Source organism: Hemitrygon akajei, chromosome 7 (genome assembly GCF_048418815.1).
Source record: "Hemitrygon akajei chromosome 7, sHemAka1.3, whole genome shotgun sequence".
In the NCBI taxonomy this organism is placed as follows: domain Eukaryota; kingdom Metazoa; phylum Chordata; class Chondrichthyes; order Myliobatiformes; family Dasyatidae; genus Hemitrygon; species Hemitrygon akajei.
Genome location: NC_133130.1, coordinates 133,110,764 through 133,125,495, shown reverse-complemented (window position 1 = coordinate 133,125,495; position 14,732 = coordinate 133,110,764). Strand labels below are relative to the sequence as shown.

The window sequence follows — 14,732 nt, the reverse complement described above, 5'->3', positions numbered from 1 at the left end:
TCAATGAGGTCACACCTTATTCTTCTGAATTCCAGTGAATACAGGCCCAGAGCCATCAAATGCTCTTCATATAAAGAGCCATTCAACCCTGAAATCATTTTTGTGATCCTTCTTTAAACCCTCTCCAGTTTCAGCACATCCTTTCTAAGATAAGGGCCCCAAACTGTTCACAATACTCCCAAGTGAGGCCTCACCAGTGCTTTATAAAATCTCAACATTACATCCTTACTTTTTTATTCTAGTCCTGTTGAAATGAATGTAAGCATTGTATTTGCCTTTCTCACCACAGACTCAATCTGCAAATTAACCTTTTGGGAATCCTGCACAAGGACTCCCAAGTCCCTTTGCACCTCGGATTTTTGAAGTTTCTGTCCATTTAGAAAATAGTCTATGCTTTTATTTTGTCTACAAAAGTGCATGACCGTACACTTCCCAACACTGTATTCCACTTGCCATTTCTTTGTCCATTCTCCTAGTCCGTTTAAGTCCTTCTGTAGCCTCCCTGCTTCCTCAACACTAGCTGCCCCTCCACCTATCTTTGTATCATCTGCAAACTTGGCCACAAAGCCATCAATTTCTTCATTCAAATCATTGGCATATAACTTTAAACAAGCAGTCCCCACACAGACCCTTGTGAAACACCACTAGTCACCAGCAGCCGAACAGACAAGGCTCCTTTTATTCCCACTCTTTGCCTCCTGCCAATCAGCCACTGCTTTATCCATGCTAGAATCTTTCCTGTAATACCATGGGCTTGTAGCTTGTAAAGCAACCTTGTGTGTGGCACCTTGTCAAAGGTCTTCTGAAAATCCAAATACACATCATCCACAAATTCTCCTTTGTCTATCCTGCTTGTTATTTCTTCAAAGAATTCCAACAGATTTGTCAGGCAAGATTTTCTCTTAAGGAAACCATGCTGATTTTAGCCTATACCATCTGGTCCAGGTGACTTAACTACCTTCACACCTTTCAGTTTCCCAAGAACCTTTTCTCTAGCTATGGTAACTTCACTCACTTCTGCCCCCCGACACTCTTGAACTTACAGCATACTGCTAGTGTCTTCCACAGTGAAGAATGATGCAAAATACCTATTCAGTTCATCCGCCATTTCTTTGTCCCTACTGTCACCTCTCTTTTATACTTTATCTATCTGAAAAAAACTTTTGGTGTCCCCTTTAATTTTATTGATTAGCTTACCTTGAGAGGATCAAGGGAAAGAAGGGGTAAATAGAGGGGGGTAGTGAGGAGGTTGTGGGCAGTGGCAAGGGGAGAGAAGGGAAGAGGAGATGGTGAAGGTAGGAAAGGGAAGGGGGAGGCCATGTCATTCTATGACAGGTTGCCCCCTCTCTTCTCAAATTCAAGTTCAAGTGTATTGTCATCTGACTACATATAAACAACCAAATGAAAACACTGTTTCTCTGAACCATGGTGCACTCACAAAACATATCATACAAATCTCTGAAAGCAAAATCCAGCTTGAGCACCCCTGCTTAGGGCCAGAACTGTTTTGGATTTTGTTTTTTTCAGATTTTCAAATATTTGTAACCATATAATGAGATTCCTTGGGAATGCGACCCAAGTGGAATCATGAAGTCTATTTACATTACAAATGCGGCTTGTATGTATACCCTGAAGATAGTTTTATATAATATTATAAAATATTTTTGTGCATGAAACGATAATGTCTACATTGAACCATCTGAAAGGTAAGCTATCACTACCTCTGCTGCCCAGGTGGACAGTCAATGTCTGTTTGGCATCACCACCACTCCCGACTTTGAATTTATGTGCTACCGGTAAGCAAATGTCTTACACTTGTTCATCTCACACACACCACTTGTACTGATGCAGCCCTTCAGTCTGTTAGATTTTCATCAGTGATGATCTTGGCAAAATCATCAATGAATTTCCCTGCCACTTCGTGATCAACAGACTTCCTATCCCCACAAATATTTAAAAATTTAATGCCGTGCTTCTTCTTAAATTTCTGTAACCTGCTAAATATTCACAATTACGTTCAATTTTCTGTTTGTCATAATAGATCTTTGTTTGTTTCATGATCAGCATACTATTAAACAGTATATGTTCACTCTGACGCTGATGAATTTAATACACAATCAAAATCATTATTTTTTGCTTTATGCAGTGTTTTTCTATTTTTCATTAGCTTCTGGTCATTACTTATGTGAGGTCACGTCTCAGAACTGTCTGTAGCGCACGGAGACCTGTGTTTTGCCTGGGATCCTTTCCAGCACCTTGTGGAATGTTCCATTCGTAACATCAGCTTTCAAAAAAAAAAATTGACTTTCTGAGGTTTTTTGGACTTTGGATAGGGGGTGTTTAACCTGTATTATGATAAATAAGTTAATAAAATATAATTCAAAATGCATGTCATGTGCAGCGTAGGTAAACAGTAAACTGCTTGCTGTCCTAGAGGCAAGACCTCGGTGGTGGCAAGGTTTTCATTAGTCTCACAGCCTGAGGGAAGAAGCTGTTACCCAGTCTGGCAGTCCTAGGCCTGATGCTTCTGTACCTCCTTCCTGACAGTTGTGGGTGGGATGGGTGGCAGGGATCTTCAACAATGCTTCAGTTAAATATCACAAATAGCTGGCAGGGAGACCCCAGTGAACCTCTCAGTAGTTTTCACAATCCCTTATGGAGTGAAACAATCCCACGGGGTACAAGCTGTAAATATAATTCATCTTCAACTCTAACAGGTGAATTGTGAGGGATTTGCTTTTAACTTATTTCAGTATCTGGGATGTGACCGGCACATTATTGAAAAAAATAATTGAAATGTTCCCACAACAAATGGACTCACTTCCAAGGACTTTCCGACTCATTTTCTGGATATTTATTGCTTATCATTTATTATTCTTTCGTTCTTTCTTTTGCACTCTGGTGGAACGCGTACCACGCGTACCCCCACCAGATTGGGATGCAGCCAGTTAGACAGCTCTCCATGGTACCTTTGTAGAAATTTGCGAGGTCTTTGTGACATACCTAATCTCCTCAAACTCCCAATGCAATATAGCCGCTGTCATGCCTTTTTTGGGGGACGCGTTGGATGGAATGTCCGTTGGGCGGTCTTTCTTTGATTCTGTAATGGTTATTATTATGTGGATTTATTAAGTATGCCCACAAGAAAATGAATCTCAGGGTTGTATGTGGTGACATATTTGATTTTTGACAATAAATTGACTGAACTTCTTTGAACATAGGAAATATACGTTGAGTCTGTTGCCATGGCAACAGGGCGGGCCGGTACGCGGGCGAAATGCGCCCGCATTTCCTGTCCGTTCGGTTTGGGTACCGGGTTGCCGCTGATACCCGGATAAAGTGTCCGTCGTCAGCGGCCAGCAGCAATTCAATAGCCATGGCCGAGGTGGGCAATAAATTCCGCGACATCCAGCGCTACCTGTCCGATGGCCGCTTCCCTCCTACATTCTGCCCAGCCAAGAAGAAGAACCTGAAGCGCTATGCGCAGAAGTTCCTGCTGGAAGGTGCGTGGGTCCAAGCCCGGGTCCTGGGAGTGGGACTAGGATAGCGCCCGACTGTCAGAGAGATGTCGGCCCGGCCTGGCCCCGGGCTTCTTTCCTCCATCATCCTTAGGTAGAAGAGGAAAGACCCCATCCAGAATGACAGGGGGAGTGAACAGGGCTGAAAGGAGAAGATTTCCGAGGTTGTACATGGAGAAGTAGGAACAGGAGCAGGCCGTTCAGTCCCTCCTTGGTTTGCTGGTCCGAATCAGGTTTAATATCACCGGCATATGTTGTGCAATTTGTGGTTTTGCGGCAGCGACACGTTGTAATACATAATAATACAAACTATAAATTACAGTAAGAAGTATATATAAAATAAGTAGTGCTAGAAGAGAGGAAAAATTAGTAAGGTAGTGTTCATGGTTCAGTGTCCTCACAGAAATCGGATGGCAGACGGGAAGAAGCTGTTCCTGAAGCGTAGGGTGTGTGCCTTGAGGCTCCTGTACCTCCTTCCTGATGGTAGCAATAAGAAGAGGGCATGTCCTGGGTGATGGGTGTCCTTAGGGATGGATACCAGCTTTTTGAGGCATCACTCCTTGAAGATGTCTGGATGCTGGGGAGGCCAGTGCCCATGATGGAGCTGACTGATTTCAGAGCTTTCTGCAGGTTATTTCAATCCTGCACCCCCACCAGATTGGGATGCAGCCAGTTAGACAGCTCTCCATGGTACCTTTGTAGAAATTTGCGAGTTCTTTGTGACATACCTAATCTCCTCAAACTCCCAATGAAATATAGCCGCTGTCATGCCTTTTTTGTAATTGTCACTATCAATACTCCAGTGATCGTTCACCTGGTGTCTGTGGCCGCATAACCAGGGTGTGATGTAAGACTATAAGGTATAGGAACAGGTTTAGACCATTTGGCCCATTGAGTCTGCTTTATCATGGCTTATCCATTTTCCTCTCTGTCCCAGTCTTCTGCCTTCTACCCATATCCCTTCATGCCCTGACTAATAAACAAGCTATCAGTCACTGCCTTAAAGACTTGGCCTCCACAGCTGCCTGTTTCAATGAATTCCACAGATTCACCACCCTCTGGCTGAAAAAAATCTTCCTCATCTCTTTTCTAAATGGACATCCCTCTATTCTGTGTCCTCTGGTCTTAGACTCCCCTACCATAGGAAACATCCTCTCCACATCCATTCTGTCAAGGCCTTGCACCATTCAATGAGGTCATCCCTCATTCTTCGGAATTGCGATGAGTACAGGTCCAGAGCCATCAAACGCTCTTCATATAACAAACCGTTTAATCCTTGGAATCATTTTGGAGAACCTCCTTTGAACCCCATCCAGTCTCAGCACTTCCTTTCTAAGATATGCAGCAGCTGCTCATACAACTATCCATTGTCTGCTTCACCATCTGGGTCACCATGACTTCACGTGGCTGATCGAGAGGACTAAGGTGCTACAGCTTGCTCAAGGGTGACTAGCAGCCCAGCAGAGGGAGGGACTCTTGGTAGAGACTGATTTTCATCCTGTTGTCCAAGACCTTTCAGTATTTCAGTTGAGAGTTTAGGGGTAACACGAGGGGAAACTTCTTTACTCAGAGAGTGGTAGCTGTGTGAAACGAGCTTCCAGTAGAAGTGGTAGAAGCAGGTTCGATTTTGTCATTTAAAAAAAAATTGGATAGGTATATGGACAGGAAAGGAATGGAGGGTTATGGGCTGAGTGCAGGTAGGTGGGGCTAGGTGAGAGTAAGCGTTCGGCACGGACTAGAAGGGCCGAGATTACCTGTTTCTGTGCTGTAATTGTTAAATGGTTAATATTTGATAGATGTTTGAGATGATATGAGGGATGTACCATTCTTTGTCTCCATCAGTTTGCCTGTCCAACTGTGGTATTAATTCCTCCCTATCGTTGTTATTGCATATTAATGTGATAATCAAGGTATCTTCTACCATGGAGATTGTTGCCTGTGTAACTCCAATGCTTCTTCCCATTCCTGTATCCATTTTCCAGCCTCACTTTCTGCAGGCCAGTATTGACTTAGATTTCCTGTTTTCTGTATGTATGTATTTATTCAGAGCAGCAGTTCCCAACCTGGGGTCCTCGAGTCCGCCCGGGTGTTGGCATAAAAATGGTTGGAAACCCAGGAATCCCTGACCTGGATCCTCTTGTGCTCCTGAGACTGAGACGAGTATACAGGCAGTTGATGGATTAAATACAGAGTTGATGTGTCCCTAATCATGTTGTGCTCCACCAGGATCATGATTTCAAATGAGGGATTGGATATTCGGGATAATAATCAGAGGAAACTAGAAATAATACATATTTCTAAATCTGCATCTGGGGGAGCATGGGAGCATAGTCGTCAGCACAACGCTTTACAGTACAGGCGACCCAGGTTCAATTCCTGCTGCTGCCTCCGAGGAGTTTGTATGTTCTCCCTGTGACCACATAGGTTTCCTCCCACAGTCCAAAGACATCCTGGTTGGTAGGTTAATTGGTCATTGTAAATAGTCCTGTGATTATGCTAGGATTAAATCGAGGATTGCTGGGTGACACGGCTCAAAAGGCCAGAGGGCGTATTCTGTGCTGTATCTCAATGGTTTCCCAGCCTGGGGTCCACCGACCCCTCGGTTAATGGTTGGGTATCCCTGGCATCAGAAAAGGTTGGGAGCCCCTGATCTAGAGATAACACAGGCTGACAAACCCTTGCAGTCCAATGAACGCACACTGCCTTCAAATTCTTTTAAAACATCTTTTTAGTTGTTTTATTCCTTATTTGGTTACCTTTGTGGTTTATTTTCTCTTCCTTGGAGTCGTGGTTCTACAGCATGGAAACAGGCCCTTCGGCCCAACTCTTCCATGCTAGCTAAGCATCAGAATGAAGCTTTCACTGACAAACGGCATGAACTGTGTTGTTTTGCAGCAGCAGTACAGTACAAAGATATAAAAAACAAGTAAATATTGCAAAAAAACAAGGAATAGTGAGGTAGCATTTATGGGTTTCCAGTTTAAGATGGCGCTGGCGAACCTCAGCAACTTCTGGCTGATGAAGCAAGGAAGACAACTAAATATTAATCACTCTTTTTCTGGTAAACAATCATTGCAAGCAATAGTCTGTAACTTCCCTTTGGACTCGGAGGCAATTCAATGTGGCAGAACAAAGGCAAGGCAGCGAGCCTGTTGCCAAGAGTGAGGAAGACCCGAGATTCGATCGATTTAAACTCTAGGCTGATTAGGAAAGGTCGGGTGCCAGAGTGTACCGAAGCAGCGGAACCCGATGTTTGGACAATGTAGGCGCTGGGTCAGATTGAAAACCGTCAGGGTGTCAGGGCCCAAAGCAAGAGATAGGCCGGTTCAGCTTGCTGCTCCACAGTGTTTACTCAGCTCTGTGCTGGAATGAAAGTCTGTGGACAAACTCTCTTTAGGGACTTCAGTTCAGAACCCTGTTTGCTTGCGGCTATTGTTTACACGATTTATTTTTCTCTGCACATTGGGCGTTCCAGTCTTTTTATGTTTTTTGTTTTCTTTGTTTTGTGGCAAAACAAACCCAAAGAAGATGAATGTCAAGGTTGTATAATTTACGCATACTTTGAACTTCTGAACATTGTTCAGAAATCTGTTGCCAGAGAGGAAGAAACTGTTCCACAGAGTGTGGGTCTTCAAAGTTCGGAGTAAATTTATTGTCTAAGTCACGATATACAACCTTGAGATTTGTTTTCTTGCTGGCATTCACAGTGAATACAAAGAAATGAAAATAATAAATAAGTAATATCATGAGGATGAGATGAAGAGACCTTGAAAATGAGTTCATTGACTGTGGGAGCTGTTCAGTGTTGGAGTGAGTGAAGTTATCCCCTTTGGCTTAGGAGCCTGATGTTTGAGGGGACATGTTTCTAAACATGGAGATGTGAGTCCTGAGGCTCTTGTTCCTCCTTCCTGTTGGCAGCAGCAAGAAGAGAGCATGTCTTGAGTGGTGGGGGTCTCTGACGATGGATGCTGCTTTCCTCCGACACCGTTTTGTATGGATATGCTCAGTGGTGGGGAGGGCTTTACCCATGATGGACTGGGTCATATCCACTACCTTTTGCAGGATTTTCCTTTCAGGAGCATTGGTGTTTCCATACCAGCCTGTGTTGCAGCCAGCAATATACTCTCCACTGCACATTTATAAAACTTTGTCAATGTTTTAGCTGTCATGCCAAATCCTTACAAACTCCTAAGGAAGTATAGGCACTGCCGTGCTTTCTTCATAATTGCTCTTGCACGCTGCCCAGGACAGGTCGTTCTGCAATGATAGCACTGAGGAATTTAAAGTTGCTGACCCTCCCCACCTCTGATCCTCCGATGAAGACTAGCTCATGGACCTCTGATTTCCTCCTCCTCCCCAAACCCCAAGAAATGACCCAATTAGTGAAGGTGAAGTCTCTCTGTTCCTCCAAGTCCCCACATGTTGTTTTGAAATTGGTTTATTATTGTCACGTGTACCGAGATCTCGTGAAAAGCTTGTCTTGCACGCTGTTCATACAGATCAGACCATTACACAGTGCATTGAAGTAGAGCAAGGTAAAATTGTAAGAGTTTCTCTAAAGTGCAAGATCTTAATGAGGTAGATTGTGAGGCCAAGAGTCCATCTTATTGTACAAGAGATTCATTCAAGGGTCAGATATCAGCAGAGTAGAAGCTGACCTTGAGCCTGGTGGTACATGCTTTCGGGCTTTTGTATCTTCTGCCCGATGGGAAAGGGGAGAAGAGAGAAAGCCTGGGGTGGGTGGGGTCTTTGTTTATGCTGGCTGCTTTACCGGAGTGTAGACAGTCCACAGAGGGGAGGCTGGCTTCTGTGATATGAGCTTTATCCACAGATCTCTGCAGCTCCTTGCAGTCGTATGCAGAGCAGTTCCCGTGCTAAGCCATTATGAAAGCTTTCTGTGGTGCATCACTAAAAAACGCAAAGATTAGAGAGGAACGTGCTAAATTTCTGCAGCCTCCTGAGGGAGTAGAGACATCAGTGATGTTTCTCAGCCGTGATGTCAACGTGGATGGACCAGGACAGAATGTTCACACTTTGGGAACTTGGAAGCTCAAACATCCTGTCTGCTGTTGATGTAGGCAGAAGAATGTGTACCGGCCTCCTTCCTGAACTCCGTGACCAGCTATTTAGTTCTGTTGACACAGGGGTAAAGGTCGTTGTCATGACACCAGCCCACTAAGCTCTCTATCTCCTTCCTGTAGTTTGACTCCTTCTTGTTTGAGGTATGGCCCACTACGGTGATACCTTCTGCAAACTTGTAGCCTCATGGAGCACCAGTGTTTAGAATAATCATGGCAAAAGCGTTGCTGCCCATCCTTACTGACTGTGATCGATTGGCCAGGAAGTCAAGGATCCATCTGAAAGGGAGGTGTTGAGTCCCAGGGTCTGGAATATGGTGATGAATTGCAAGATCCTACAAAGGATTATGAGGACTACAGAGAGGCTCTCTCTTCCTCCCATCTGAGATCCTTACTAGGAGCACTGCGTACATAGGGCCCTTAGCATTGTTGGTGATCTCTCCCAACCATCCAACAATCTCTTTGACCTCCTACTATCAGGCAAGAGGTACTGTAGCATTAGGACAAGCACTGTTAGAATGGACTTTTAGGCCTGAAGAAGGGTCTTGGCCTGAATTATAGACTATTTATTTCCATAGATGCTGCCTGACCTGCTGAATTCTTCCAGTATTTTGTGTGTGTTGTTCGGATGGGAGACAGCTTCTTCCCCCAGGCTGTGAGGCTAACGAACTCCCAGCCACCACCCAGGTCTCATCACACATGAAGCATCAGTAGCGTTACACCGTTTACTTTTTAACTTGTGTCCTAAATGCATCTTATTATCATTAATTTATTTGTGGTAATATTATTGTATGTATTATGTGTTTGAGCATTATGTCCTGTGTTGTGCACCTTGGTCCAGAGGAAGGTTGTTTCATTTGAGGGTATATATGTGTACGGTTGAAATGCGCTGGTCCCCGCTTGGGCTGGCCGGTCTGCTTTGCTCCCCACTTGGGCTGGCCGGCCTGCGCCAGTCCCCCTTCACGCTGGCTTCACGCTGGCCAGCCTGCGCCAGTCCCCCTTCACGCTGGCCGGCCTGCGCCAGTCCCCCTTCACGCTGGCCGGCCTGCAGCAGCCCCCGTTCACGCTGGCCGGCCTGCGCCAGTCCCCGTTCACGCTGGCCAGCCTGCGTCAGTCCCCCTTCACGCTGGCCGGCCTGCGCCAGTCCCCCTTCACGCTGGCCGGCCTGCGCCAGTCCCCCTTCACGCTGGCCGGCCTGCGCCAGTCCCCCTTCACGCTGGCCGGCCTGCGCCAGTCCCCGTTCAGGCTGCGCCGGTCAGAGTTCTCCTTCCTTCATCATTGATTCTGCCTGCCCTCATCTGCATCTCCTCCATTTCCCAGAGATCCATGCTCACCCCATCTTTCCGCCACATTGATAGAGTTTCTCTTGTCCTTAAACAACACCTCCTGAGACTCTGCATCCAACACATCATTCTCTCTAATCTTTGCCACTTTCAACGGGATTCTACCACCAAATATATCTTTACCTCCCTGCCACTCTCTGCTTTCCCTAGGGATCACTCCTACCATGATTTCCTTGTCCATTCGTCCCTCCCCACTAATCTCCCTCCCAGCATTTATCCCTGCAAGCAACAGAAATGCTACACCTGTCCATTCACCTCCTTCCTCACCTCCATTCAGGGCCCCATACAGTCCTTCTAGGTGAGGCAACACTTCACCCGTGAATCTGCTGGAGTTGTCTATTGTATACTGTGCTCATAATGTGGCCTCCTCTATATTGGTGAGACCCAATGTAAATGGGGGCACTATTTCGTCAAGCACCTCTGCTACATCCACAAAAGTGGAACTTCCTGGTGTCCAAACATTTTAATTCTGATTCCCATTCCCGTTCCAACTTATCAGTCCATTGCCTCGTCTTGTGCCAAGATGAGGCCACCCCTGGTGGAGGAGCAACACCTTATATTCCATCTGGGTAGCTTCCAACCTAATGGCATGAATATCTATTTCTCCTTCCAGTCATGTTTTTCCTTCCCTCTTATCTCTCCTCATCTGTCTATCACCTCACCCTGGGTACCCTCCTCCTTCCCTTTCTCCTGTAGTCCACTCTCCTCTCCTATCAGATTCCTTCATCTCCAGCCCTTTACTTTTCCCATCCACCTGACTTTACCTTCTTTCTCTCCCCCCCCCCCCTTTTATTCTGGTGTCTTTTCCCTTCCTTTCCAGTTCTACTGAAGGGTCTCAGCTTGAAACATTGACTGTTGATTCATTACCATAGATGCTGCCTGACCTGCTGAGTTCCTCCAGCATTTTGTGTGTTTCTGCTTACCTGGTTCCAGGTCCCGCAAGATGACATTTTCTTCTTAAGCCCATCACCCCTACTGGGGCATAGGCTGCGGGCCTGTCTTTCAGGTTGTCTCCATGTGTAGCCCATCTTCTTGGTGTTTCCTTTTTCTCCCAGGGATGAGGTCTTTGGAGCTACGCTTGGCATTTCTGTAGCTCTGGGTTTTTACAGGATAGGGTTGCTAGCCCCATGCCCAACCCTGCTGCTTTCACAGCCGGGCTTGGGTCCGTCTGTGGCAGAGTTGCAGGATGTTTATATTAATTCAGCCCTCAGCAAGGGGACTCAGTCTCCCCATTTTGTCGTGAAGTGTCTTGCAATCTTGGTGCTGGTACATTGGTATAACGTGTGATATTTATTTTCAGGTGGCTGTTTATACTATGTGGGGCCAAAGAAGGACGAGAAGAGAGAAGTGGTGGTGGATCGGGAGAGGCGACGGCAAATCTTCCTGGAATGTCACTTTTCTGACGTCGGCTGTCACTTGGGCCAAAAGAAGACCGTACACAGGATCCAAACCCGATATTATTGGTTGGGGATAGTAAAGGATGTTGTAGATTGGGTAAGGAAAATAAAAACAAGTCACAAATGGCTGCTTTTGTTTACAATAAGGTTAGCTTCATTAAATGATGTGTTGAAATATGAGGTCATTGGGACATAGAGCCTGTGTTGGCCCTTTGAAAGCATTCCTCAGTTTGTCTCACTTCCTCACTCATTTCCAAAAGCATGCACCCATCTCCCTTCCAAGCTGCTGGAAAAGGACCAGCTATTACCCCACAACAATCAAGGAAGAGGTACAGGCACCTCAGGACTCAAACCACCAGGTTCAGGAACAGTTATTATCCCTCAACCATCAGACTCTTGAACCAAAGGGAATAATTTCGCTCAACTTCACTTGCCCATCACTGAACTGTTCCCACAACCTATGGACTCACTTTCAAGGACTCTTCACCTTTTGTTCTCAATATTTATTATTTACTTGTTATTATCATTTCCTTTTTTCTCTTTCTTTCTGTAGTTGCACAGTTTGTTGTCTTGCACAATTGTTGTTTGTCCGTACTGTTGTGTACAGTCTTTCATTCTATTGTGTTTCTTGTAGTTACTGTGATTGCCTGCAAGAAAATGAATCTCAGGGTTGTATATGGTGACATATATGTACTTTGATAATAAATTTACTTTGAACTTTTGAACTGTGAGTAACATCTTGAAGGATCCCACCCACCCTGCTCATGAATTGTTTGCCCCACTCCCATCAGGGAGGAAGCTACGTAGCATCCACACCAGGACCACCAGACTCAAAAACAGTTACTTTCCCCAAGCAGTAAGGCTGATCAACACCTCCACCCACTAACCCACCCCTCCACAACCCCCACCACCACTACTTTATCATTTCCTGTCAGAGTCACCTTATGTACAGGCACTTCTGTACCTAATGTCACTTTATGGACTTAAAATCAATCTATGTATGTTGCATATGTCATTATCATCATGTGCTGTGTCATGTGAAGTGGACAATCATGGTCTTGGTAAATTTTTCTACAGAAGTGGTTTGCCATTGCCTCCTTCTGGGCAGTGTCTTTACAAGACGGGTGACCCCAGCCATTATTGATACTCTTCAGAGATTGTCTGCCTGGTGTCAGTGGTCACATGACCAGGATGTGATATGCACCAGCTGCTCAAACGACTGCCCACCACCTTCTCCCATGGCTTCACGTGACCCTGCTCAAGGGCGGGGTGCTAAGCAGGTGCTACACCCTGCCCAAGGGTGACCTACAGGGCAGCAGAGGGAGGGAGTGCCTCACACCCCCTTTGGTAGAGACGTATCTGCACCCCACCACCCAGCTTATCTGTTTACATTTATCATGTTTTTTATAATTGTGTTCTTTATCTTTTTGTGTGTGTGTGGTTTTTTTGTGCTGCATCAGATCTGGAGTAACAATTATTTTGTTCTCCTTTACACTTGTGTGCAGGATATGATATTAAACAATCTTGAATGTTGAATCTGAAAGTTCTTAGTGAATTTTTGAGGAATGTGTTCCATATCATCAAAGCTTGCTGCATCGAGAGTAACATTACAAGCCCTCTGGTCTTCTGATGATCTCCTTTTCCCTTAAACCTCTGGTCACTCAGCCTCCTCCCACCTTGTTATTGTGTGAACAAAGTCACCAGAGAAAAGTACTGGTAGATCTGAAGAATCTCTGTACTCTATGAAATGAGACGCTGCAGGCTTCGTATTGAGACCCCTTTTGGAAAAAAGGCCTGCCTGACCCAACACTACATGACATTTTATACACTAAAGATCAAAGAAAAATTCAGGACAATTCTATATTTATAATGCTTCCTTTGAACTATACACCAACCTCACACCTACACAACAGAAACCCAATTCACACAAATAAGATTTAAATCAGCATTGTCTGGTCTTCCAGTTAACTTCACAGTTCTTTGGAACCCATTGTTCAGGGCTGCATTTTAGATTTAATCCACAGTTCATATTTGAATCCGAAGACTGGTGGCTGAAGTCAGTTGCCGAAGTTATTTGTTATATGTGCTACCCCCCCCCCCCCAAAATAACACTCTAACACACTTCCTCCCACTTACTCATCAAACCCTCTCGCAGCTTTGAATGTAAGTACTAAATCTCCCCGAGCCTTCTCGATTAAGGAGAACAATCCCAGCTTCTCCCCCATGTCTTGGTGGATCATAGCCTTCATGGGTTAGAGCAGTGGTTGCCAACCTTGGATCCACAGATCTCTCGGTAAATGGTAGGGGCTCATGCATAAAAAAATGTTTGGAACTGCTCTGTTTGAGTTTTTATCTTCAGTAATTCTGTTTGAGTGACAGTTGACCAAAAACTGATTTTGTAACGAGATGTTTCTCACTTCTGTGTTGGGACTATAGATTAAAATGTGTGATACCTGCCAGCATGCAGAACACTACAAGAACGTCTCTCGCAAATTTCAACCGTTGAAAGTGACAAGACCATGGGAAATTCTTGGCCTTGAGCTCACAGGTAAGGCAAGGTACTCTGTCATGACACGAGGAAATCTGCAGATGCTGGAAATTCAAGCAACACACACAAAATGCTGGTGGAATGCAGCAGGCCAGGCAGCATCTATAGGGAGAAGCACTGTCGACGTTTCAGGCCGAGAAGGGTCTTGGCCCGAAACCAGCATTTTGTGTGTGTTACTCTGTCATGAACTGCTTTTCTCATGTTTCTTTGCGTCATATCTAACTGACTTTCTGTTGGCGCAGGTCCTTTCCCAGAGACGGTCCGCGGGAATACCTACATACTGATAGTCACAGACTATTTTACAAAGTGGGTTGAAGCAATTCCAATACAGAACAGAGATGCCTTGTCTGTAGCTGGGGGCTTGGCTGCTACCTTTTACAGGTCGGTACTTCTGAATTTCAGTTGGTGTCAGTAGGAACAAGTCTTTGCTCTTGAGAGGTCTTGTTCAAACCCTGAGGCCCAGGTGCAAGTACTGGGGCTGACGTATACATACAGAGCCTATTAAAAAGTACTCATCCACCCTTGGAAGTTTTCATGTTTTATTGTTCTGACACTGATCAAGAGAAAAAGACTCCTGTCAAAGTAAAACAGATCTCTACAAAGTGATCTAAATTATTGCAAATATAAAACGCAAAATAATTGATTGCATAAGTACTCACCCCCTTCAAGTCAGTAATAGCTGACACATCTTTGGCAGCAATTACAGCCTTGGGTCTGTGTGGATAGGTCTCTATCAGCTTTGCACATTTGGGCACTGCAATTTTCCCCTATTCTTCAAAAAAGCCAGCGACTTTAAATTCCTGGGTGTCACTATGTCAGAGGACCTGTCCTGGACCCATCATATTAAA

The 14,732-nt window shown here is 45.1% G+C and overlaps 1 protein-coding gene across 2 annotated transcripts in view; it reads left to right on the top strand.

The window, feature by feature from the left end:
• LOC140730917 (gypsy retrotransposon integrase-like protein 1) overlaps window positions 1-14,732 on the top strand; it is a 31,895-nt gene that overhangs the window by 610 nt on the left and 16,553 nt on the right. The window contains exons 1-4 of one of the 2 annotated variants that reach the window (XM_073051982.1): window positions 3,352-3,503; window positions 11,240-11,433; window positions 13,773-13,884; window positions 14,127-14,265. In XM_073051982.1, coding sequence (XP_072908083.1) covers window positions 3,377-3,503; window positions 11,240-11,433; window positions 13,773-13,884; window positions 14,127-14,265 — 572 coding nt within the window. In that variant the 5' untranslated portion in view covers window positions 3,352-3,376. Of the gene's footprint in view, window positions 1-3,351; window positions 3,504-11,239; window positions 11,434-13,772; window positions 13,885-14,126; window positions 14,266-14,732 lie in introns of those variants that run through there. The other variant, XM_073051981.1, reaches the window with a different exon arrangement.